The sequence below is a fragment of the Calypte anna genome, chromosome 24, assembly GCF_003957555.1.
Source record: "Calypte anna isolate BGI_N300 chromosome 24, bCalAnn1_v1.p, whole genome shotgun sequence".
Taxonomy (NCBI): Eukaryota; Metazoa; Chordata; class Aves; order Apodiformes; family Trochilidae; genus Calypte; species Calypte anna.
Window position 1 is genome coordinate 5,441,439 of NC_044269.1, and position 25,304 is coordinate 5,466,742.

Genomic DNA, 25,304 nt, shown 5'->3' on the forward strand with positions numbered 1-25,304 from the left:
GTCAACCAAAACTTCCCTGAGAAAGGATGTTGGTGGGATATGCAGCCTAGAGGAAGTGGCTTTGTTGTTCTCCTTTTTACAGTAATACATAGCTCAAGCTCTTTGTGAAAATGAATGACCCTTGTTTTCTGCAAAATGTTTGGTTTCGACTGCGACTGCTTTGCTGAGTGAGACCTATTTTTCTCTTCTTTTGCCAGCTGTATGGAAGTTGCTTTGCATGCCAGTAAAACCACTGATACTGGGGCAGAGAACAGTGATTGTTGTGGCACTGCAGGGGAAGGATGGAAATATGCTTTCAAAGTGACTGAAAGCAGCCTCTGCTGTGTATCTGGTGTGGGTTTCAAGGGGAGCAGCTGCCTGTGCTGTGAAGAGCACGGTGCCTGCTCATCCATGGCCCTGAGAGCACCAGGGCCAAGGCTCAGCAAAGCTGCCCAGTGCCTCTTGCTGCTGGTTCCTGACTGGGATGAGATCCAGTCTGCAGGAGTGGGTGGCCTTCAACCACCTCTGATCCTCAAAAACAAACCAGGAGGGAGCACAGGCTGCAAAAAGGTTGCTTGCTAAAAGGCTCTCCATCCCTCATCACTTCCTCTTGCAAGAGGAAGGTGATTACCAAACTAACTGAACCTGGAAGAAGAGGCTGTCAGACACCTCTTGCACATCCACCCTCAAGATGGTTTAGCAACTGATTCTTTCAGATACTTCAAATTAGCCACTGAAGAGCCCTTTGTGCCTCAGACAAGTTGGCTGCCTCAAGCCACACCAGGTGAGTGGGGTTTTTTGCAATAACATTTACCTTTTTTTGGTTTGTTTTTCCTGAAATAGAGAGAACTAGGGAAACACAGGAGTGCTGAGGATTCAGATGCCATGGGTCAGAAAATGTGAAGGCAGTAAGGTATCTATGTATTTTCTTTTTTCCCCCAATCTGTTCAGTGAAGGCAAGTACCCTGTGGAAGGATCTGGATGTGTCAGCACTGCAATACAGATAACAGCCTGGCTGAGTGGGTGCTGCCTTCAGCTGCTGCACCCACTCCCTGGGAAGTGTTGCAGAGGGAGACCCTGCAGAAATGTGTTCCCAGACAGGACCAGAATTTATTCTGAGAAGTAGGGTAGTCAGTCCAGGAAGGATTAGACAGCAACCAAGGACCAGAGCCTCAGTAACCCAGCTAATCTTGATGTTCTGAGTATAGATACCCCCATACACAGCCTTCTGTGTGCTGAGGACTTCTTTTTCAGTGATTCCAATTTTGGATCCTGCCTGGAGGTGGTCCTGGGAGGGTATAGCTCTGTGAGAGCTCTACAGCTCTTGGCAGCATAGCTGGGAAGTAGGATGCTTTGGCCTTCTGCACTGAGATTTGCTGCACCAGCTGAGAGCTTTGGAGCTGAGCATGAATTTTTTGCTGCCTTTGTAGGTCGTGTGAGTACGAGCATGGGTTGCACAGCAAACTGTGTCACAGCAGAGCTGCAAACAGCACACAAACTGCACAGCTCTTCACTCCACCTCCAGAAAAACCAGCCCCCAAATGGGTCATGTTTCTTGAAAGGCAGATCTGAGAGAATTCCAGAAGGCTTGCTGCCAATCTCAGGATTTTGTCTGTGGAAAAGGGAGGCTGATGAAGGGCAGAGGTGGTTTTACATTGTTCACTGCAGGCAAGATCACCAGGCACTGACTGGAAAGACACAGTGACTGTTTCTCAGCCCAGAACAGACCCATGAGTCTGTCAGCAGCTACTTCTGGCCCAGTAATCCCTGTCTGAGCCTGTCCCAGGGTGTTCTTGATCTTCTTTTGCTGAGAAAAATGCATCTGAAAAGAAAAAGGAATTAGCAAACATGTCTGGCCACGTACAGAGATGGAAGCTCTCCGGGTGGATGAGCAAATGCAGGGAGGAGCCTTGCCCACTCCCTGCTCAGGCTCTGCAGAGCCACAGGAGCTGTTCCTGCTGCTCCATGGTGTGTGTGCAGAGCTGGCATGTCCCCTGTCACCTCCCTCCTGCCCAGGATGTCCCTTTCCACCTGGATCCTCACTGGTTCTGCATGGAGTGCCAAGGGCATGGGTGCTGCCCCTGGGAACTTGGTGTCCCAGGACCTCAGACCCATTGCTGTGACTCCTGCTCCACACTTTTCACAGTTACTTTAACTCCTTTCATGGTCCTAGAAATATCTGGGACCTTTTCCTCTTCCAAGCCTTACTGAAGATGGTCTTAGAGAGATGTATGGCAGGTGACCAAATGTGGCACTGTCTGAACAGACCCTAACATGTGTCAGCAGGAATGTTTGCTGTGTCCAGCACTCTGGAGCAAAGTGGTGATTTCTGGAGCAAGGGGTCTGTGTTTCTAGGGCCTGTATCCAAACTTCTCTGGGTTTGTAGTAGAAAAGACCATCCCATTGCTTTCTGGGCAGAATTAACACCTATGAGCATCTCAATTCAGTTGCCAGAGCCTTGAGCCCCCAAACCACCGGAAAGATTCATCACTTAGGGGGAAATGCAAAGGTGGTTCAGACAGAGCCCTCCCCCATACGCTTTCTCTTCCTCTCCAGGGCTCAGAGCAAGTCTCAAACCAGAGAAGTATCTGACATCTGTGCTTCACTGAGGTTCCTGGCTGGAATAGTGGCTTAGATCCAGGCAGCAGCAAAGATTGTGTCCCTCTCTAAAGAAGTGACCTTGGAGTTCAGCTCAGTTGATGAGCTGGGTCTGTGTCCTGACCCAGGGACAACGCTCAGGTGCCAGCTCTGCTGTTCTTTTCAGGATAAGATGAAGGTGTTGCTGAGCCTGACTCTGATGCTGACATGGCTGGGTAAGGTGTGAGTTATCCTGGTGGTTTTTGTTTACCTTGCTTGCTCTCCTCTCTGCCTTTGCTGAGGGACACATTGGTTCCTCTCCTCCTGGGGTTCTGCTGGCAGCACTCCTCTGGGCTCCAGGTGCTGCACATTCCCTTCCTGCACAGCTCACGTGTGTACAGAAGCTTCAAATCACACCAGCATCCCTGGATTGGAATCCTGTACTTATTCTGCCGGGCTCCAAGGCTGCTTTGGAAAAAGTAGAACTGCTTTGCCAAGTCTAAATATAGGGAAAGCTTTTCAAGGTATTGATTTTGGCTCTGCCCGAGGCAACTGGGCTCCCTCGCGCATCTCTGCTGGCAAATATTTGTCATTTTCAGCTCCACAGCTGGTCAAGACCAAGGGAAACCTGTTTGGGAAGCTGTAGCACTTTGCATGTATTATTTACAGGCCACCAGACAAGCACTTGGTCCTTTGCCAGGGCCCAGCCCTCAGTGTCTTGTGGGCAGACTGGGCAGAGAGGGTAAGGCACCGAGAGAAGCTCCCTGCTGAATCAGCTCGCCTGGCTCTCAACAAACAAGTGCCAGAGCCTCGGCCACTGTTCTTGGGAGGTGTTTCCAGCACAGACTCTGGAGCACAGGGTTCCTCTCAAGGAGCTCCAGTGGTGTTATCTGCCCCGCTCCTTCCCCTTCTTGCCACGCGCTTCGCGTGCGTGCGGCACCGTGCAGGCAGCCGCCTCCTCCTTTCGTGTCAGCTCTGTGATCTGCCTCTGGTTTGCTTTGTTTTTTCCACTGTCCGGCTGCTCTAGAAACCCCAAGCAGTAGTTAAGTGGCTAGACGAGCCTCAGCCCAGGGTGAGGAGCCTGTGAGCAAGGGGTGAGGAAGCCAAATGGGCAGGTTGTGAAGGAGGAACCGAAATTCGCGTGAGGCTCTCGCATCGCCCCCGGCCTGCAGCAGATGAGAGCGGTGCTGGTTCTGCCAGCCCTGACTCACGGGAACAGCCCTGCAGGAGCTGCTGCAGCCTCTGGCTCGGGGACGCGGAGGGCTGGGGTTGTGCTTCCCCACTTCCCTTCTGCCTGGCTGGTTGGGCCAGCGCAGAGCCCAGAGGATGTGCTGCCCCGCATCCCCGGCACGTCGAGAGCAGGGGTCAGGGCCAGGTTTTGCCCGCACAGGGAGCAGGGCCACTCCGTTGGGCTCTGGGCTGGTTGGTCCCGCTAGCCCCAGGCGTGTCTGGAGAGGAGACATCGATGGGGACAAGCAGGCTGCACCTGGCTGTCCTCCCCGTGCTCATCGTGCTGTCCTTGTCCCCGGCAGAACGAGGCAGCGGGACGGCTGGATGGGTGTTCACGGAGCCTCAGCTGCGAGCCAGCGCTGGGGACTCTGTCCTGCTCCAGTGCCTCTTCCTAGACCCAGTGGCCAAGGGCTGGACCATGGCCAAAGTGGACTGGCTGCACGTGGCAGGAGTCGGCAGGAAGGAGGTGGGTCGGTACCAGGGGCTGTGGGCAGTGGGGCAGGGGAGGGAAGCGCGGGTGCCTGGCACAGGCCATGAGGAGGAAGTACCCCTTACGTGGCAGTGGGAATCTTCCACCCCTCCTGCTGTTCCCCCATCGCAGGGGAACCACAGCCACGGATGTTGTGTCCTGGGGATTTCCAGGTGAGCGTGGGAGTGCGTGGGTCCTTGTGTGTGGCGTGAGAGATCTGAGGGCTCTGGAGTGAGGAACAGGGCAGTGTTGCCATGGACTCCCTTCACCTGCTGCTGTCTGTGCCCTGGCAGGAGGAGATGGTGTTCTATTACTACAGTGACCAAAGCATCCCCGTGGGCCGTTTCCGTGGCCGGGTGCAGTGGCAGGGGGACATGTCCCGCTGGGATGGCTCTATCCAGCTGCAGGACGTGCAGGTGAATGACAGTGGCACCTACGTCTGTGAGATCAGACTGCTCCAGCACAGCAGCATCTTCAAGAACCACACGGTGCTGCACGTCAGCCCCACGGGACAGAGAGGTACATGTCCTCCCACTGCTCCCCTCTCCTGTCACACTGTTCCAACCCACGCAGAGGGGCTGCAGAGGCTCCAGGAGGCTCAGACTTGCCACCATGGTTCTTCTACTGTGGTGATGGAATATATACATTAAATATATATATGTTAAATATACATATTAATTTATTTTTATAGATATAGATACATAATATAAATATCTATATATTGATATATATAAAATGCCTATCACCATATTGATAAACACTCTTTGGAACCACTCTGACAGTGGGGTCTCTGTGTGTACCATCCCCTGCCTTGGTGTCTCCCCAGCAGGACGAGCAGCTGCAGGTGCCCAGGAAGCTGCAGCTCCAGGAGATGTTGGGTTTTGGCCTGTGACCGTGGGCTGTAGCTGTGTGGCTGTTGTGCTGGCTTTCCTGGCTGGACTCAGCCTGAGGAGGAGGTAACCAACAGTAGCTGTGGGTTTGTGGGGCTGAGCAAAGCATTTCTCAGAGCCTCCCTGTGCTGCTCTCCATGGCCCAGCAAGGCTGGAGCTGTGGGAACCAGAGGGTTCATCATCCCCAGCAGCAGCGGGGTGCAGGCACCTGCTGCCCTCTACTGTCATGCTGCCCTGGCTGGTCCCTTCTTTGCTCCCAAACCTCCCGGGGCTCCCATCATGCCAGCAGCAGGGAAGACCTGGCAGGGGCACATGCAAAGGGACTCCAGAGTCCCAGGGGAGGCAGGGCAGGGATAGGAAGAGGAGGTGATGCTTCTTGCCAAATCTGACACTGCTGTTGCCTCCCCTCAAGGTCTGCAGCCAACGTGGCCCTGGAGAGGACTGGGAACCAGGCCAGCAAGATGAAAACAGAGGTGAGAGCTGAGTTGGAGCTGTGTGGGGGCACACCGTGGGAACCAGAGAAGGGGAGGGATGTGGTGTGCACAGGAGGGCTCCTTGCTGTGCCACCAGCTGTGTGGGTGGTTGGAACCATCCCCAGGTCCTGCTGTTCGTGTGGCTCCCAGTGAAGAGGAGGAGCTGATGGAGCAAACACTTGCCCAGCAGCTGGATGCCTGGGGGGGATGGCAGGGGGATGGGGTCCTCACACAGCTGGTTGCTGTTCTGTCACTAGCTAAGGCTGTGTCCTCAGGACACAGAAGGGTCATTGACATGGGGTGTCCCGGGCTGGGGGGCTGAGGAAGGGGATCCCTCCCTGTCAGGCCTGAGGGGCTGTTTGCTGGCCAGCTGTGGCTGTCAGTTCGATTGGGCTAAGAAGGCCCTCGTGTACTTGGGGCTGAGTTCCAAGTACCCTGATCTACCCCTTGTAGGAAGCAGTTTACTCCTCAATCCCTGGACCTGAGGCACCCAAGGCTGAACAGAAAGCAGGGAAGAAGAAGAAAGCTGAGGAAACCTACATAACCATGGTGAGGAGACAAGCAGCTGCCTGAGCTGAGGCAGGCAGGGGCAGGTGCTGCATCTCTAGGGTTGGTGTGACCCCCCGTGTCACCCCTGTGACCAGGGTGATGACACCCAGAGCCTGACCCCTCACTGCCCACGCCAGACAGTGACATCCCTTGCTTCCTTCCCAAATGGGCCCCAATACCCGTGGGGAGGCTCACGCCCTGTCCTGTGCTCCTTGCAGCATCCCTCTCCCTTCCGGGAGAACGGTGTCTACGTGGAGCTGGCCAGGAGGGTGATCCCAGCAGAATGGATGGCAGAGGGGAGACAGAGCAATGGACAAAGTGAAGAACCCTGCAGCAGACGAGAGATGGCACTTCCTTGGGCTCCGGAGGGGGGAAAACAGCCGTGTGGGAGGATGTAAGCCCCTTAGCCAGCAGGTTGTGGGCGAGCTGTCTCTGTTTTTTGGGACAGGCCAGCGTTCTGCTACTGTCAGCTGTGCCACTTCTCTGCCTGCTCTGTGCCAGAGTCCCTGCTGGGCAATGTCCCACCCTGGCTGGCTGCCAAGGGACCAGGGGAGAGGAGGGGCACAGCCCAAGCTTTGATCCTGGTGGGTGCAACTCCAGTTCCTGAGAGATAATGATCCCTAAGGAGAGCCTGGCAGGGGGAGATGCAGCGGGAGCTGTGCAGCCGTGGCACTGGTATCTCCTGAAGTTAATAAAGCTCAGGAAGGCTTCCCTGTTCCTGGCTTCCTTTGAGCTCCTGTTTAAGCGTGTGATGTCCAAGTGTGCCAAAACTGCCTGGCCCGGGAGCCCCCGCACCCACGTGGCACCCACTCCTGCCCCACTGGCTCTAGGGAGCCAAATGGGCCACCAAGGGAGGGGGGGGTGTCCCTTTGCAGTGGGAACGACCCTCCCGGGGCTGTGCTGAGCTCCCCCTCTGCCCTGGCTCTGTGGGGGCTGGAAGGGTCCGTGCCCACTCGTGTCTCCCGTGGGAGCAGCAGCACCTCTGCTTGCTCCGGCACCTGGGGATCGCTGCCCTGGCTGGAGGGAGCCCAGCAACCCCCCCTCGGGCCCTTTCCCCGGTGCTGCCAGCCCTGTTCTTGCTCTATATATAGATGTTTGACACCTGCAGGTGCCGGGGAAGGGGGGGCCGGTGCCCACCTCCCACCGCGCTGCTGCCGAGCTCAAGCTCCGGCCCGCTGCACGCCTTGGTTTCACGTTGACACCCTCCTCTCTTTTCCTGGCTGAAGCCAAGCAAAGGGGTTGTAGGAGGAACGAGCACCTAGGGCTGGGTTTGGGGGGGGACTGGGGGGATGCATTTGACTCTCTTGCTTCTGCTGGGTCGTGGGACCCGTTGCAGCAGAGCAGAGTGAGCTCTGTGTGTCCTGTGTGGTTGGGAAGTGTCTGTGTGCACGGGGAGGGTTGGCTGCACGGGTTTCCTATGTTCATCTCAGCACTTCTCTGATGCCTTCTTTCCGAGCTTCCCCCAGCTTCCCTTCTGAAGCTGGTCAGGACATCTGCATCCCTCTTGCCTCCCGCTCGCCCCATCCCTTCCTCGCCAGGGCTCTGGTGCACATGAACTGGGATGTCCAGGACATCCCTTGCCTTTCTCCTCACTACTGCAGCAAAGTCCACCACCCCAGGGTATGAGAACCAGGTGGCTGAGCAGCTGCTGTCACTGGCTTTCTGGTCTCCATGAGGTTACTTCCTGCACTCATCTGGGCAGCCTTAATCCAGACTTGGAGTGCATAGTCCAAAGGATCCCTTGGCAGATGGTGCGAAGGGGACCAATGACCTCCAGCCCTTGTATTGCTGAGCAGAGCCTCCTCATCTCGAGGGTTGGATGCATCCAGGTGGCCAAACCTCCCCCTGGCATGCTGGCTGTGGAGGCTGCCTCCTTGGGAGACCCCTCTTCTCTTCCCTTCTCTCTCTCTTCTGATGTTCCTGGGCCCAGCTGGGCTCTTGAGAGCAGGGAGTGCTGCTGTGAATGGTGTGAGCAGAGCTGGTTGCCATCCTCCAGCGTGGCAGAGGTGACACATCTGCATGGTCCCACCACAAGCAGGGGCTGCAGGGGTCCCTGGGAGCCCCCAGGCTCAGGCTTGTGCTGTGGGGTGCTGGCCAAGTCCCTGAGCTCCTGAACTCCTAGGGAAGAGGATCCACGGGCACTGCTTGCTCCAAGGGCAGGTTTTGCAGGGCAGGAGGGAATCCTGGCAGAAACCTGCTGCTGGGCTCGGGGGGCTGCAGGTGATGCCCTGGGACACAGCTCAGCAGCAGCCTTGCGAGCAGGAGCGCTGGGAGCTTTCAGCTTTCTGTTCAGGAGAAAATTTTTCTGCCCTCCCACTTCCTCTGCTGGAATCCACCAACCATAGCATTGAGGCTTCCTCCAGCAGCTCGGCTCCAGCCAGCCATATTCGGCTGTAGAAATAAAGCAGCTCTAATGTTATATGTCACCTGCAAATAACCCAGGCGTTCGAAAAAAGCAAACCACCACCACCAAAATCCACACCAACACCACGTCCTCTCCATTACACAAAAGTCCTTCAAAATGAGCCTGGAAGCCTGGCTCCCGCAGCCCACCTTGTTCCTCACTGGCCTCAGCTTGCTCCTCTCACTGGGTAAGTGTCGACTTGACCCCTTGCATGCTGCCAGGGGAGAGCATCCAGGCTGGGGGGAAACCCCCTCTCTGGCCAGGAGCCCCCTCCCCGTATGTCAGCCCCGAGAATCCCCCCTCCTGTTCCCAGGGAAGCAGCGAGCGATGCTGTGCCGCAGGGATGGGGCGGAGGTGGGCTGAAGTGCACGCCAGCCAGGGTGACCTGCTTTTTGGGTAGGGTGGGGGGTATGTTGCAACTGCCTCTTCTTTAAAAAAAAAAAAAAGAAAAAATAGCACCTTGCATCCTGCTTGCTGGAGGTTTTGTTGAAGCACCAGGCTGTTTGCATGCCAGGCAGAGGTGGGGGCTGCAGTGGGGTGCAGGGACAGCTCTGGCTGTGCTGTGGCTGGTGGGCTGCAGGTGGCTTGTGACTGTCCTTTGGCTTCTGGATGGCTTCTGGGGTGGCAGGCGCTGGATTGCTGGTGGTGCAGGGGGTGGGGGGAACTGTGCTCTCTGCATTTCTGCCCTGCCCCGGAGCCAGTGGCGTGTGTCAGCAGGTTTGGGTCTATACTGATTGGAAAGGGGAACGCATCACTTCTTTGAAGTGCTGTTTACACTGTCCCGGAGCTCCTGGTGGGCTGCCTTTGCTTTAGGAGAGAGGCCGGGAAATGGAAGGTAAAAAGCCCAGCAAGGTTTGCTTTAGAAGCTGCGTGTCGTTTTACCCCCAAGCTCAGGGTGCAGGGTGTAGTGTGACAGAATGCTGGGGAGCCTGCGCAGCACCTCGGGCTGCAGCCTGGGCTGTTGGGCCCAGAGTTTTTCAGGGTTTCTTTCCCCACCTCTGTTGTCCCCTGGTGCTGAGTTTGGACCCATGTCCATAGGTGCTGCCTATAGTGTGCCAGCTGCCTGTGAGGACCCTCTGGCTGTGGTACGGTCCTGAGCAGAGCTGTCCCATCACTGCAGAGCCCTGAAGAGGTCATGGTGGCATCTCAGCCCTCTGCAGAGCCCTGGGGTGCCATCAGCTCAGGCCCGGATGCTTCTTCCTTCCTTTGGGTGCTGCCATTTGTCCCCATGCACCAGCTCTCCCCATCTTTATGCCTCCAGCACCCCGTGGGGACCCCACCCTCCACTGGGGCCCAAGGGTGCTCATTGGGGCCCCTCTGCCAGCACCAGCAGGGACCCTTCTCCAAGGGCTTGACTGTCCCTGCGGGGCAGTCCTCTGCCCCCAGAGAGCTGGCCTCAGGGTTCACACCTCAGGGCAAGGCCCGTGCCTTGAGGGAGCTGTACCTGCACCCTGGAAAAGCCTCTTTTCCCTGGCTGCAGAGCCTGGCCCCTTTCCTGCCCTGCTTGCAGGCGGAGCGGCTTAGCCAGCGGAGCAGCCTTGACCATGCATCCAGCTTGGCCACAGGGCTGGAGTCAGGAGCACCTCAGCAAGAAGATTTGAGAGCAAAGAGCAGCAGCCCAAGGGGAGAGGTGAGGTGATGGGAAAAGCACCTGCTGCCAGTGTCACTGTCCTTGCCGGGTGCCGAGCCTTCTCCCAGCAGTCTTTCCAGGGCTCTCCATCCCTCTGCTTCTCGGGGCTCATCCCTGCAGTTTGCAGCTAGGTGGCTGCACAGGAGCCCATCTCGGCGTGGGCACCCTCCCCTTTGCAGGCTGGGAGGAGGTGCTGGATGCAGGCGCTGGGGTTCTGGGGGCTGCTGGGGGCAGGCAATTTCCCCGTTTCTCCGCCTCAGCCATGGCCAGGGTGCAGGGACCGGGCTTGTCCTCCCCGGCACTGGCTGAGATCTTGACCCTGTCATTCCCAGCTTGGAGAATCCTTGCGTGAGCCACCGCTGGGAGGGGGGGAGCATCCGCATTCCCGCTGCAGCCCCCGGGGGCTGTCCCTGGCAGATCCCAGCCCTCGCAGCCGTAGTGCGTCCTGCTGGGAAGGAAATCTGATGAGCGCAGCCATAAATTTCTCCGCGGCTGTGGCGCTGAGCCCTGCACTCTGATGCTGCATTCAGCCCTTCACACAGCGGGATCGATTTTGCAGCAGGAAAACCTGGTTTAAGTGGCAGGGTGCAGGGCTTGCCTGGAGTCAGCAGAATTTGGCACCAGGCAAAATCAGGCCAGGCATGGTCTCATCAGCCCTTGCAGAGCAGGGCCAAGGGATGGTGCCAGGGCTGGGGCTGCTCCCCTTCCTCTCCCTTCACCCTCCCCTTCCCCGTGTCCCTTGTCACTTCTGTGCAGGGAAACCCTGGTCTTGGCTGGCCACAAGCATGATCTGTGGGTGGATGTGCCTGAAAGACAGCCCCAGGGTGAGCTGTGTGATGGCAGCTGGTGAGCAGGGTGGAATGGGGAGCCTGGCTCAGCTTGGGCCCATTTCCTAACTCTGTCTCTCTGTCTCTGTGGCAGCACCCACGGGCCTGGGCATGGAGGTCATGGCTCCTGCCACCATCAATGCCTTGAATGGCTCCTCTGTGAAGCTCTCCTGCACCTTCAACTCCTGCTACAAGGTGGAAAACAAGCAGTTCTCCCTCAACTGGACATACCAGGAGTGCAGAAACTGCTCTGAGGAGCTGGTGAGTCCTGTCACGGGTACGGATCTGCTGGGAGGTCCCGGGACCAGCTTGAAGTAGTCGTGTGTGTTCCTTGGGGTTTCCCTGTGTGCGGCAGGACAGGCAGAGGAGATAAGTGGGGATGGAGCAGCTCAAGGTGCAGCATGGGTGTGCAGCCGGGGCAGCACAGGAAGGGGAGGGGGTCCCTGGCCAGGCTGGGTGAGTGCATGGGGTGCCAAACACTTCCTCATCTCCTCTCCCACGTGGGCTGCCCAGTTCCTGCAGTTCCGGACGAAGATCATGAACAAGCAGCTGGACCGCTTTGGGAACCGGGTGGAGTTCACTGGGAATCCCACCAAGTATGACGTGTCCTTCACCCTCAAAAACGTGCAGCTGGAGGATGAGGGCACCTACAATTGCTACGTCCTGAACCCCCCGGACCGTCAGCGGGGTCACGCCAGCATCAGCTTGAAGGTACTTACCCAAGGTACGTGGTAGAGTGATCCCCTCTGCTGTCAGGCACCTATGGGTGCCAGGCTCTCCCTCGTGCCCTCACCCCATGTTGCACATGCAGGGTTTGCTCCCTGGTGGTAGGGGTGAGCCCTGTCTGTCCCCCGTTGCTCCAGGGGCTGCGTTCCCTGAGCCCATGCCTCATCTTCCCAGAGCCCCCAAAGCACGACTCGACAGTGGCTGTCATCGTGGGTGCCTCTGTGGGCGGCTTCCTGGCCGTGGTGATCCTGGTGCTGATGGTGGTGAAATGTGTGCGCCGGAAAAAGCAGCAGAGGCTGAACACGGACGACCAGAAGACAGAGGAGGAAGGGAAGACAGATGGGGAAGGCAACCCAGATGAGGGCACCAAGTAACACCCCCCTGCCCACCCCTCCCTCCTCACCCCTGTACAGTGTGACCCCCCCTTGATGTGCTTCCCAGAGCGAGGATTCCTGTCTCCCCAGAGCATCCCTCCTTCCATCCAAAATCACACCTGGCCTGGAGCAGGGCACAGAGAGATGGTCCCTGGAGCCTGGCCACAGCAGGCTGGGGTGGGGAGGGGGCTGGGGTGCCAGGGGGCTGCCCCTGGGGCTGAGCAGGGATTGGCTGGGCTTGGTTGCAGTGCCAGAGCACTGCATTGGGGCCTGGGGAGGTGATGGGGTGGGAAAACCCCAGAGATGGAGGGCTGGAGCCAGGGGGGTGCCAGGAATGGCAGAGGGAGCCAGGCAGACCCCTGCCTCTAGAAGAGAGCAGAGGCCAGCAGCATCTGCCCTGGGGTTCACATCCCACCCCTGACGCACTCCTGCTGTGCCTGGGGCATGGGCACTGGTGTACCCATCCCCAAGGGACCCCTGAGAGCTGCTTGTCCCCTCCCTGTGAGCCCTGTGTGCCAGTGCTGAGGGTGCCATGAGAAGGGGCTCATGCTCCCCCTCAAGGAGTGCCCCAGCCTGCCCAGCAGTGGGTGGCTGGGTAACCAGCATCAGCCCACTCTGGGTTTTGGAGCTGCTAATTGCTCCTGGTGTGTAATGGATGTACCCTTCTGCCTCTCGGGCTATTTTTGGGCCTGAGCATCTCAGCCGAAGGTGTCGGGCTGACTTTTTTTTGTTTCCTTCTTGGGGAGAGTAATACCAAGGGAAAATATTCTGCTGACGTGCCAAACCGAGGTGATGGGGAACAGCAGGGTGCAGCTGCTAGGGACGGAAAGCTGCTGAGAGGGAAAGGAGTTTTTTGGGCACTTGCTGGGAAGGACTGGGCATAATGGTGGGCCCAGAGGCTCTGGGACCCCTGAGTAACCTTATGATGCTGAAACTGCCACCTCCAGCCTCCCTGCAGAGTACTGCACAACCCGTAACTGCCAGGGCAAAGCACTGCCAGCCTGCACCACCACGGCCCCATGCCTGCTTGTGGCAGCCCCCAGAGCTGCCCTACCTGCTGTCAGCAGTGCCCTGGGCAGGCAGGAGCCAGGGAACAAAGGGACAGCCCTGGGGTCCCTCCTCTGCCCCCATCGCTCTCTGCCCGGCCCTGCCTGCCCTCCCCGTCCCTCTGCACCTCGCTGGGCTCCATGCTGCTCCCCATCCCCTCCTCAGCTGGAATGCTCTGTCTCTCACCATGGGGCTGCCCCCCGTGCCCACGCTGAAGGGCTTTCCCCGTGCAGTGCCAGTTGTGGGACTGCTGGAAGCGGGACTGAGCTGGCAACCTTGCAGCCAAAGGCCCCTGACAGTCGCACATGACCCAGTCTTGCATCTGCCTTTTGTTTCTTTTGTGCACTATCCTTGGATTGCAACTTGCCAATGCATCTGTATGTACATAGCTGTACACAGCAGAGAGGTTCTCTACAAATATATATATATATATATATCTAGACACAGGTGGACACAGGAGGCGCCGGTATCGCTTGTAACTACGGTTTTGGGGTTGCGCCTTCTGGTTGGGCTTCTCCTGCCAAACGCTGCCGAGTGGAGGATGTTTTTATTGCTCTTTGTACAGTCAAATGAACAAAAGAACGACAAAATGCAAACTTTGTGCTCAATGCTTTTGTGCAGCTGCCTGCTGGAGGGGCAGGACAGGGTCCCTTGTCCCTGCTCTGCCCATGAGGTTTGCCCAGGGGGTTTGGAAGGCTCCTCTGGTGTGTGCCTGGAGCTCGGTCCCAGTGGGGCACCAGTTCTGCTCTGCATGGAGCTGGGGTGGGCAGCTGTATTGGAGCCCAGGGCATGCTCCAAGTGATTGACACCAATATCTGGGCTCCTCTCCCACTTAGCAAGAGCTCAGAGGCACAGCCATCGACTGACCCACCAAGAGACACAAAGGAGCTTTGGCAGCCGCCCTCCCTCCTGCCTCTCCTGGCTGCCCTTCACACAGGAAACTCCTGCACATCCCATGGCTGCACACAAGGGCTGCCCCCTGCACCCACTGCCAGCCTACCCAGCTGAGGGGGGAGCAGCACCCCCAGTCTCAGCCCTCCCAAGTGCTGCCTGCCCGTCCCCAGTGCTGTGCCCATCACACCTCACCCCGTGTCTGCAGAAATCTCCCCGCAGGGCTGCTGCTGTTGCACCCAGCCTGGGGGGGAGGCAGCCTGACAGAGGGGTGAGTGCAGGCAGAGGGCATTGGGGACCCACAGGTTGGCAGTTTGAGGACACCTCTGGGAGAGCTGCTGGCAAGAGGCTGGTGAGCACTGTGTGACCATGGAGGAGACACAGCGAGAGTGAGTTTGTGACACAGCAAGGGAACCAAGGGCAGGGACTGCAGCCCCCCAGCACTGGGGCTTCACAGATCCTCCACCTATGGGGACAGTCACTCCCTCCATCTCCTTGGACTGGGTGGGACCTGAGGTGTTGCAGAGCAAGAGAGCAGCTCAGGAGACGGAAGGGACTTCCCCTGTGCTGGGACCCCTCTGCTGTGCAATCATGGGAGGCTCCTGGAGTGCCTTGGGGGGGGGCTGGGGCTGCTGTCCCCATGTTCCTTCAGCCTGGCTGTCCTGCTCACGGGGCTGGGGAGCGATGAGGGGGGACAGGGGAGAAGGACAGGTTTGGGCAATGAGCTGCGGGGAGCCAAGGGATGTGAGGGGCAGCACTGGGGAGCTGGAGCAGGGCTGGGGAGGGTCGGGCAGGGGAGCCCCCGGCTGTGCTGGGTCAGGATGAAACTTTCTCCTGGGACACAGGAGGGTTGCCTCAGTGGTTTTTTCAGATGCATCTGCAGTGGCTGCCTGGAGACACTGCTTCTCTTTCCCTGCTTGTATGGAAGGGCCCATGAGGAAGGCAAGGAATCTGCTTGTCCCGGGGGGGTTGGATTGCCTGCTCTGCTGGTGGGACCCAAGGGTGCAGCAGGCAGGACAGCTCTGAGCAGGGAGGAGGCAGGGAGAAGGGAAAGCGTTGTTCCAAAGAGAGCTGCAGGCAAGGGAGAGCTGAGAGTGAAAAAGGCAGCCAAGCACTCACCTGCAGTCTGTGTGCCCGGGACCCCTCGCTCAGCTCCTGGCCGGAGTGCCTGGTCCAGCCAGGATGGTTCTGCAGAGTGGCTGATCACTGGGAGTGCGTTCTGCCAGCTCCTGGGCTGCTGGGCCACCTTGTCTTGTAAAGGTCACAGCCAGAGGACCTTGCAGTAAATATAAGGTGCTGATGGGAAGATCTGTTCCAGCGCTGTCACCTCCTCCATTGGCAGGAGGGCTCTGCCTGCTCCTGGTCGGAGAGCTCAGCATCCCTCTGGCTCTGGGAGGTTTGGGAAAGGGCTGGGACTGTCTTCAAGTTGCTGCCAGGACTGGGGCCAGCACTTTCCCTGGCAGGATGCTCCAAGGCAGCCAGGGCCAGTGCAGTGCCTGCTGCACTGAGCTGGGAGGCTGCAGCCCAACTGCTCTGCTCAGTCCTATCTTGCTCTGTACCCACGTGGAGGGAAGCAGGAGCCTTCTTCAGGAAGCAGCCTGGCATTTTAACCCTCCCAGCTCTATTTGTGCAAGATGAGAGGGAGTGAGAGAGACATGGGGGGGCTGACAGCCACTGTTCCCCCCACCCTGGCAGTCTGTGGCCAGCTGGCAGGACCCCTGAGCCCTTCTTCCTGTCTCCCTGGGGAGGTGACAGTGTCTGAGCAGAGGGTGCTTGCCTTCCCTGAAACCAGACCCGGCATCCTTGTGCTGGACTCAGCAAAACAAGTTTCCGCTGAGCCGCAGTATCCCTGGGTCCCATGCTGGACACCTCAGCATCATGCCAAAATCCCAGGGCCAGCTGTCGTGCGTGTCCTTCCCTTCCACAGCCGGGCTGCAGGAGAAGCTGCTCTTGGGCTGCTGCCCTTCCCAAGCCCGTGGCGGATGTCTCATGAGATCAATCAGCCGAGGAGACCGTCCAGAGCTGCCAAGTGTGACAGCTCCATCAGGTTCTGGTGACAGCCAGCGTGCTGCTCTGAGCCCCAGGGCCGTGTGGCCAAGAGGCCATGACTGGCCAAGTCTCCCAGGTGGGCAGTGCTGCTGTTCCCCACCTCCCTGCCTCCAAAAGGATTTAGGGGGGGAATCCCAATGGCCGTTTGGCCAAAACACACCCCAACTTCACCCACCTTTCTGGCAGCAAACTTGGCAGAGACCTGAATGTCCCAGGAAGGAATCCTCCACACATAGTGGCCTCTCTCTGCACCAAGGTACATGTGTTACTCTTTCAGGTTCCCAGTGATGGAGGTCTCTGTGGTCCTGCTCACTGGATGGTGGAAGGGCCAGCCTCATTTTCCCCCACCTCCCTGTGACCACCATGACACTAGCAGCCATCATGGCACCTTGAAGGGATGATGGGCATCCCTCGACCCCTTTCAACCTCCCTGCTGAGCTGCTCCTCAGAGGTGTGCCACTCCCTGGACCATTAGCAGAGCTCCATCAGACACAACACTCCTACTCTTGCCTCAGCACACTGATTGCCTGCTTGCCAATGCCTGCAGCTCTGCTCACCTCACTATATCTATCACCTCTCTGTATCCATCACCTCTCTGTACCCATCACCTCTCTGTATCCATCACTTCTCTGTATCCATCACCTCGCTGTATCCATCACCTCGCTGTATCCATCACTTCTCTGTATCCATCACTTCTCTGTATCCATCACCTTGCTGTATCCATCACCTCTCTGTACCCATCACCTCTCTGTATCCATCACAGCCTCCTGCTGAGGCACCTTCTGCTGCATCAGCAGAACTCTCCACGACACTCCCGCAGCACCGGCTGCCAGCACTGCCCAGCCTCCTCTGCCTGTACTTTTCCTGTCTCTCTTGCCAGCTCTGCAGCCCTAACTCCTCAACCCCCAGGCCCTGCTGGCACCCTCTCAGGGTCCCCTGGGATGCCCCTGTCCCCTGCCAAGACTCCTGGCCAGGTGGGAAGGAGAGCAAGCTGACAAAGGGGGCTGGAGTGGGGCTGACGAGTCTCTCAATGTGTCCTGGAGCTCTCAGGCCAGGGCACCCCAGACAGGCTGGCGAGGCTCCAGGCAGCATCTATGGGTAAGCTACCCCCCAAAAGAAGCAGTCCTGTTTGGGGAAGCCAGTCTCACACAGCCTGCAAGGTGAGCTTTGCCTGGACACTGCCAGCATGGGGAGATGGTCGGTGCTGTTCCCACAGGGTGAGGATGGGAGCACCTCCTTCCCGCCATGCCTGTTCTTGGGGAGCGTCACCTCCCGCAAATTGCTGCTCAGCACAGGGATCTGGCTGCCTGATGGACCTGGGTGCCAAGGTAAGGCTCTATCTTTGCACATTGTGTCATCAGAGGCTTCCATTAGCAGGGCCCCTGCCACTGCTGGTTGGGATGTGGTCTGCTGAAGGTCAGCTCTAATGGATGGCACCGTGAGGAAAAGGTTGTGGAGATGTGAACTTTTGTGCAGCCAATTATCCCGGAATAAGCTTGCGGTGAGAAAAATAAGGTTTTTTATGTGTTTGTTCCCTTTGGTGCTGGGTGGGCTCGCCCTGCAACCTTGCCTGTCTGTGTCCCCATCTGTGGCTGCAGAGTTGCCCAGGAGTTAGAGGGGTGCTGGTAGCTACAGGGGGACAGAGGGCAGGCAGTCTGGTGGTGTCACCCGGGGGGTCACCCCGGCCTTGGCCTCTTTTGTTATCCTGCTGGCAGCAGCGGGGGAAGCCCCCAGCCTCAGTGGCACTTTGTCACTTGCAAAGCTGGCCCAGAGGCGATCCCCGCAGGGACTTCGTCCCGCAGCCCCGCTTGCGGTCATCAGCCACGGCCGCGCCGTCGGTGCCGGGAGGGCAGAGAAAGGGGGCATCTTGGGGGGGCTGCCCGGGGTGTGCGAGGCCAGCAGCCAGCGTGCGGGGGACCGTGGCGGGGCAGGTGGTGCTGAGCCCACCGCGGGAGGATGCGCGGTCGGGGGGAGGGCTCAGCTCGGCCCCGCCCGGCGCGGCCCCGCCCGGCGCCGCTCGCCCTCGGCGGGGGCGGCCAGAGCCCCGCCGCTGCGGGCCAGCACGGACCGGACCGGCACCGTAGCGACCCGCTCCGCCGCCATGGCCCCCGGCTCGCCCGCCGCCGTGCCGTGCCTACTAACAGCGCTCCTGGGTAAGGGGGGCTGCGGGGGCCGGCTTCTCCCCGGGGACCGGCTCTGCTAACAGCGCGGACCCTGGGGACCCCGCGGCGGGGTGGCACCGCCGGATTCCAGCCACCCCCTCGTCTTGCCCGGGGCGCGGGACCCCCGCTCAGCCGCCCCCCTGAAGCCGCTTTGCATCTGCCCCGCCGGGGGCTCGGCGGCTGCTGCTGCTGCTCTGGTGACTTCCCCGTCCACAGCTGCTAATGCAATAATTATCTCTGCTCCGCAGACGGAGGGTCCTGCCGAAGCACTGAGGATAAGTGACTTGTCCAAGGTGACTTCGCAGCCGAGTCCGAGAGCGGACTCTGAAGTCCCCGGCTCCGGCCCCTGCCCTGCCCGCCCCAGCCGCTAACATCGCCGGCGCTTTCTTCCGGGAGCACTGCGGCTGCACCCACTTTGCTCTGCTCCGCTCTGCTGCTCCGCGAGTAGGGACCGCTGCTACCTGCCTGCTCACGCCAGCCGGGGGAATAGCCGTAGGGAAGCAATGCACTGCTTCAGCCCAGCCGCCAGCACGCCCGCCGACAGGTCGTTTTCTTTTTACAGTTCGTTTTGTAAAACAGCCTTTCGCATGCGCTTCTGCCCGGCGCGGGGACCGACATCCCCTCCTCCTCCCCCTCAGGACTGCTGCTTGGAGCATGACACCCAGCCCCGTGCCCAGGGATGCCCGCGACCCCCAGCTGCAGGCTGGAGGAGGGAGTTGTGCCCCTGGCCCCTCCTGGCTGCAGCCCCTGGGGCTGGGTTCAAGCCCCCTGCATCAGCCCTCGCCCACCGGCTGCACTTCTGCGCCTGTAAGTCGTTCTTGTGTGGACGGGAACAGAGAGCCCGAAACTGACTGCTGCCTTTGCAGCACTTGCTGTCGGGACACTCCCCCGAGAGACGTTTTAGAGGGCATAGTTCTGAAGTTGTTTTTAAGTGAGCCGGAGGCAAGAGAAGACGTGTAAGTACCCGGCTCCCTGCAGGATTTGGGTGCTGGTCTCTGGCTGAAAGTGCCGAGCTGCTCCAGGCATGGAGCTGGTGGTGGGATGGGACGAGAGACTTGGAGATGCTGGTGACCAGGGCACTTGGGGGCCTGTGGTCCAAAGCCTGGAGGTGGAAAGCTTTGAGCCTTCCCAGTGCAGTTCTTTCCCATGGCTTTTCAGGTGGAACCCCTGTGCCCTCTCCATCAGGGCTGTAGTTCCCTGACCGGATTACAAACGGGCTGCAGAAAAAGCAGGGGGCTGCCATCAGCCCGTGGGGCAAAAGTGTGCTCTGGGCCCTGGCCTGGGCTGCAGGGCTATTGCTGCTGTTGCTGAGGTCACAGGTTGCACACCCAGCGCTGGTGCAAATAGTTCAGGGGCTCCAGGACCCCTCCTCAGGGGGTTTGCAGAAAGCAGGCAGCCAAGGATGTGGCAGCAGCAAGATCAGCTGCTGCTCCCGGTCTGTTCCCTCTCTCCTGGGGTGCCTGGAGGTGTGTGGGGGTAGCCTGGAGCCCCCTGGGGAGGGAGGGGTTGCCCTGTGCACTGAAGGTCGGGGCTATTGGGGTACAGAGTGCAGCAGCTTTGGGCATGTGGAAAAGTAACGGTGGCAGCTGGTGTGGCAGGCTCAGTCAGTAACATCCCAGCTTCCCAATGTATTTTCCTCTGTGCTTTATTTAGTGGTAACATATCACTCCTGCCTTCCTGAAACCACAGCATGACAGGAACAAGATCAGGCTCCTGTCCTGCAGACAGGCTTGAAAGTGTTACAAGCTGCAAGGAATCGTCTTTCCTGTAAGTAGCTGTCCCCTTGCAGCACCCAGCCTGCCCAGCCATACCTGCAGAGCCAGGCATCCCTCTACTAAGTCATACTCCAGGTAGCAGCATGATTCCCCTGGGACATGCCTGGCTGTGATGTCCCCTCTGTAGCATCCCCAGGGTCGGCCTTTAAGCCTGAGAGCTGCAGGAGACTTCCATCTGGTGGGAACCCTTCCCTGAGGTTAGCCAGAGCCTCTCAGGCAAAATGAATGGTGCTTCTTTGTAAAGTTAAGTAACTCCTTCCCTGCAGTGCTTGCAATGCAGCACTGCAGCAGGGCCCGAAGCCCAGGATGCAGGGCTCTCGTGCTTGGCTTGGGCTGCGACGTGCCTGGGGAGTTGTTAGCACAGGAATGTGTGGGAGAATAAATCAGCAGCAGAAGCAGCTGCAGAGAGACGCAAATCTGTAGCTGAGAGCTGGGTACCGAAGTTAAGCTGCCAGTGGAGCTGAGGACCAGCTTGTAGCTCTGCCAGAAGCTGTGTCCCCTTACTTTGGTTGTCAGACTGCCCAGAGAAAGCTTTGTAGGGCTGGCTGGATCCCTTTAGGGGCTGAGGTCTGTGAAGGGCTAGGACAGTGCTTTGCTGTTTGTTGTATCACATCTTGTCCCATGCCACACAGGTGAGACAGGGTCCCAGTGGGATGGGGAGTGAGGGTGCTCCCCAGGTCTGGAGCAAAGCATCCTTGTGTCCTCTGGAAAGGGTTTGTGTGGATGCAGTGGGTCGAGCCCAGTGCACAGGGGTGCAGTTCCCATCTCCTGCATGGGACCTTGGGACCTTTCACACATCCCCCTGGCTCTGTACCTGCTCCTGGGTGCATTTCTCCCTGCTAACAGGGAGGTGAGGAGCAGGAGAGCTGTGTTCTGCAGTTTGAAGGTCATCTGTCAGCTCCAGTGGGAGATGATGCTCTGTAAGGCCGGTGTGAGGGGCTGCAGCCCTGGGAGCCCCTGGCTGGGGGGGGGACAGCAGGGTGGCAGGCATCCAGGAGAGCCATGCTCATTAGTGCTCCAGCTCCCTGCTTGGAGAACACAGAGCTCAGCTTTGCTCTGGGCTTCCCCCCACCTTCCTTTTGGGGTTTAGCTGAAGGCCTTGTGGATAACATGCAAATCAGGGTTTTCATTTGCATACTTTGTCCGTGGTGATAAGATGAACCCACACTGCCTCTGTGGGTGCCAGACAGTGCCTGCCCTTCCTCCAGGAGCAGGTCCCCTGTCTCTGCCCAGCTGTCCTGGGGTTGAGGACATGCATGGCAGCCTGCCCTGCCAAAGGGGACGAGGGGTAACAAACCCCTCCTGGGCTCTGCAAACTGGTGCCCATGTGCTGAGACTGTAGGGAGGAGGATGCTGTGGGCTCCTGGCAGAGCTGGGAGCAGGACCCAGGGGGGGCAATGACAAAGTCCTGCTTCCCCCTGGGAGATGATGCTTCAGTCACAGGCTGAGCCACAAATGGTCCCAGGAATCAGTCTTCACCCTATTTCCTTCTGCCTCGAGGGGACACATCTGCAGCCAGAGCTCTGTGAAGGACTGTGCTGTGTCCTCACTCTTCTTCCCTCTCTCCCTGCCAGGTTTGCACATCTTTGCCATCGCCTTGGCCTTGGAGGTGTCGGTGGGGAAGACCAACACTGTGATGGCTCTGAATAACTCTGATGTTCTGCTGCCCTGTACCTTCACCACCTGCATAGGCTTTCAGGACCTCCAGTTCACATGGACTTTCAACTCAACAGAGATGGTGGGTGGCTCCCTGGGCTTTGCCAGCGCGTGTCTGTGTGCAGAGATGGGGCAGGGCGCTGGGTGGGGAGCCCCAGCCTTCCCCCTGCCTGGGGTTGTTGGGTTCCCAGCTGACCCCCCCATCCTGCATCCTTGCTGCTGCAGATTTACCATGGCAGAATAAAGAGCAAATCTTCAGAGCCCTTCCTTGTGGGGCGCAACCCACGCGTCGAATTCGTCGGCTCAACGACTGGGAAGGACAACAACATCTCCATTGTCCTGAGGAGTGTGGAGTTCAGTGATGCTGGGAAATACACCTGCCACGTCAAGAACCCCAAGGAGAGGAACGCGCAGCACAATGCCACCATCATCCTCACGGTGGTCCACAAAAGTAAGTGCTGGTCACGGCCCCGGGGCCCCATGAGTGGCACTGGGACCATGGGGATGCAAACCTCTGCTGTTCCCACCTCAGCTCGTTGTTGTGGTAATGGTGTGTGTGGGGTCCTGGCTTCTTGGAGGTTGGGGGCCAGCAGCTGGTGGAGGGTCTCTCTGCATTCCTGGGCCCCTCAGCAGCTTCTCTCCTGCAGTGGTGGAGACAGACAACACTGTGACACTCATCATCGTGGGTGTTGTGGGGGGGCTCATCGGCCTCCTCATCCTCTTCATGCTCATCAAGAGGGTAGTCCTGTTTATCATCAAGAAGATCCAGGATGGAAAGTGAGTGCTGGTGCTGCTGCTGCGGGAGGGGGCTGAATGGGGCTGGGGTGGTGGTGTGAGGGTCTGGGGGGGCCTGGGGGCTGTCAGCTGGCCCTGTGCTCTCCCCCAGGAAGGAATGTCTCGTGAGCTCGTCAGGCAACGACAACACCGAGAATGGCTTGGCCGGCTCCAAGGCAGAAGAAAAAGCACCCTCGAAGGCATGAAACAGCATCCCCAGAGCCCCAGCCCGCCCGAGTGGGAGGGTGGGCAGGGGACGAGTCTTCCCCTTTTGTTTTCTTTCCAAACTGCCAACGCTTGAGACATGTTTCTATATTACACACGTGCCTGCAACCTGCACTGCTTCTCGGAAAGGACTTCGGCTGCCAGGAGGACTGGGAGCTGCTTGTGCATTCAGACTGGGATGCTACCGGGACAAGGAGAGCCACCTGCTCCACTCTGAGCAAAGGCAAGAGGGTGCCGGGCAGGCAGGGAAGCTGGGGAGCTGCTCTGGGGGCGGGGGGCAGCCGGGGGTCCTGGCATCCTTGGGGGGCAGATGGTGTCTTGTCTGCCTGTGGTGATGCTGAGCTGGGGCAGGCAGGAGCTGCCTGCTCGGGACGGAGGGTTTCTGGAGCAGAGCAGGGATGCAGATGTTGGGGTGGAGGCTCCTGTCTTCCCTGCTTCCTCAGGGCTCCGGGGCAGGAGGAAGGAGAGAGGCAGGGCTGCTGCTTGGAGGGGCTTGGCTTCAGCTCTCCTGCTAAGCACACTTGAGAACTAAACCAGTGAACAGCCCGTTGCTGCTGGGGCTGTCATTTCATCCCAGCAGAGCTGGGTGCTGTGCTCCCATGGGGCAGGCTGGCCCTGAGGAGCCACAGCTCCTCCCGTGGCAGGGCTGGGGGCTCCAGTGGCCAGGAGCAGGTGCTGGCCGTGGTGGGACACGGCAGCGTGGAGCTCCACATTTCACACTCGCTTTGCCCCTGCATCTCCTGTTAGCCTTTTGGGGAGACATTCCCAGGGTTTGTGCTGCTGCTCTTGCTCGCCCTCTCCTCTTTTCCCAGCTCAGCACTCAGAGCAGCAATGCTTTCAGGGCTGGCTCGACAAGGCTGAACTTGTTACACGGATGGTTTTATATTGGGCTCCCGTGGGAGAACAGCTGAGCACCTCTCCCTTCACCCACAGCAAAACGTGGCACCCCATCCCCAAAGCAGGGAGGGGGGAGCATGGCCAAGCTCTGGGGAAGGGAGCTGGGCTGGGGTTGTCCCAGATGGTCCCAGGCCTGCCACCGTCCCGCTGGGTGACCTTGGGCAAGTCGCTCTGCCCCTCCATGCCTCAGTTTCCCCATCTGTAAAATGGGGATAATAATACTGCTCTACCTCACAGGGGTTGTTGTGAGGCTTCCTTGGCTAACGTTTGTGAAGCACTTTCAGGTCTTTGGATGAGGGGTGCCACAGAAAGCCACAGGGTCTTTGCAGCAGGGGGGAACCCAGCCCCTTCCCAAGGGCTGTAGCAGGATGTGGGATGTGAAGGGAATGAGCTATGACTGAGATTGGCAGTGTCCTTCACAGTGTGATTTGTTCTCTCTTTCTCCTTCATTTTTGGGGACTGCCAGGGAAGCTGCAGGATGTGCAGCTCCCCCATCCCCACTGGAAATTGGGAATCAAAGCTGAGCAGTGATGTCCCTGGCTGCGGGGGGGCTTGCACCCTGACGGAGCTGAATGTAGGTGGGGATTTGGTGGGAAGGCAGAGGAGGAAAGGTTTGGTTCTACCTTTCTTGGTAGAGTGGGAGAGGTCAGATCCCACCTGCCTGTTTGTGGGGCTGGTAGTACAGGAGCACCTTGGAGCTTCCCTTTGGGTTTGGGGGCACCCGCTGGAGCGTGGTCAGGTGTTTGGGACAGGAGACAAGCACAGGCACGCACCCCTGGCAGGTTTCTGTGGATACTGGGGAGATGGGCAAGTGGGAGTCGGGTCCTCAGGATCCCAGTCCCCTCTCCTGGGGGCAGCAAATCTGACCTCTTTCACAGGAGGTGTGAGGCTGCCTGCACCCAGTTTTGAAGTGCTCCTGGGGTGAAAGGCACTCTGGAAATGCAAAGTATTGTTAACATCCCATTGTCATACATGAAAGTCTGGGCAGGGAGGTGTGAAACCTCCCCATAGACCCAAGACCCCCCACCCAGCCCATCCTTGGAGGAGATCTCCCATGGGAGAGGACAGTGAGGGGAGGAAGGGATATTTTTTAAAAACTATTTTTAGCTATCCTAAGCAGTTGGCCTTTTTTAGACGGTATCTGGACCCCGTTCCACTTACCACAGGATATGCAATGCTCTACTATGCATGGATTACTCCTCTGGCTTACTGGGAAGAGTCACCATGACCAGCTCTGAGCTGTGACTCCATACATCCGTGTCCGGGAGCCGCACGCAGCGCGGGGGGAGCGGGATGGTTGGGGACCCTGTGCCGGCTCCTGGGGGGTCCCCCATGGTCACGGGGGCTTCGGGGGGTTCCTGGGACATGCAGGGAGAAGGCTGTGATGCAGGTGTGTGCTGCGACAGACACGTATGTGTGTAAGCATCTGTAAATACATGTAGGAGATACCTGCGAACAAGCACAGGGTGCGGGTGACATTCTGTGTGATGACTGACAGCACATTTTTGCACTGTAGAGGTTTAGTTAGCTTTGCCTTGAATGAAATAAACTTTATGTTTACTAGAGAAACTAGATCTGGTTTCGGGTTGCTGTGGGTGTCTGTTCAGGCTTACCGTGGCTCCCCTGGGTGCACACAAAGCAGCAGTGGTTCCCACAGGTGCTGAGTGCAGGCTGTGTCCTTCCTCTGCGGTTACTCACCC

General features: G+C 58.6%; 3 protein-coding genes across 6 annotated transcripts; all 3 read left to right on the top strand.

Annotated features, from left to right (window-relative positions):
• The first annotated feature begins 725 nt into the window (after window positions 1–725).
• On the top strand, window positions 726–6,874 carry JAML (junction adhesion molecule like). The gene is made up of 7 exons (XM_030464815.1): window positions 726–763; window positions 4,089–4,252; window positions 4,549–4,774; window positions 5,082–5,211; window positions 5,558–5,618; window positions 6,072–6,167; window positions 6,386–6,874. The coding sequence occupies exons 2-7, from the start codon at window positions 4,205–4,207 to the stop codon at window positions 6,563–6,565; spliced, it is 741 nt and encodes a 246-aa protein (XP_030320675.1). The 5' UTR covers window positions 726–763; window positions 4,089–4,204; the 3' UTR covers window positions 6,566–6,874.
• A 1,619-nt stretch (window positions 6,875–8,493) lies between these two features.
• Window positions 8,494–13,771, top strand: SCN2B (sodium voltage-gated channel beta subunit 2). Of its 3 annotated transcripts, none has more exons than XM_008492408.2 (4): window positions 8,494–8,758; window positions 11,123–11,289; window positions 11,542–11,752; window positions 11,929–13,771. In XM_008492408.2, the coding sequence occupies exons 1-4, from the start codon at window positions 8,689–8,691 to the stop codon at window positions 12,126–12,128; spliced, it is 648 nt and encodes a 215-aa protein (XP_008490630.1). In that variant the 5' UTR covers window positions 8,494–8,688; the 3' UTR covers window positions 12,129–13,771. The 3 variants fall into 3 exon arrangements, with proteins under 3 accessions (XP_008490630.1, XP_030320747.1, XP_030320748.1); XM_030464887.1 differs by lacking the exon at window positions 8,494–8,758 and adding an exon at window positions 10,104–10,201; XM_030464888.1 differs by lacking the exon at window positions 8,494–8,758 and adding an exon at window positions 10,975–11,025.
• A 4,382-nt stretch (window positions 13,772–18,153) lies between these two features.
• SCN4B (sodium voltage-gated channel beta subunit 4) lies at window positions 18,154–25,167 on the top strand. 2 transcript variants are annotated; one of them, XM_030464872.1, is made up of 6 exons: window positions 18,178–18,268; window positions 18,526–18,821; window positions 21,627–21,790; window positions 21,934–22,159; window positions 22,287–22,485; window positions 22,595–25,167. In XM_030464872.1, exons 3-6 carry the CDS (start codon window positions 21,689–21,691, stop codon window positions 22,686–22,688), a joined length of 621 nt encoding a protein of 206 aa, XP_030320732.1. In that variant the 5' UTR covers window positions 18,178–18,268; window positions 18,526–18,821; window positions 21,627–21,688; the 3' UTR covers window positions 22,689–25,167. The 2 variants fall into 2 exon arrangements, with proteins under 2 accessions (XP_030320731.1, XP_030320732.1); XM_030464871.1 differs by lacking the exon at window positions 18,526–18,821 and having other exon boundaries at window positions 18,154–18,268; window positions 22,356–22,485.
• The last annotated feature ends 137 nt before the right edge of the window (window positions 25,168–25,304 follow it).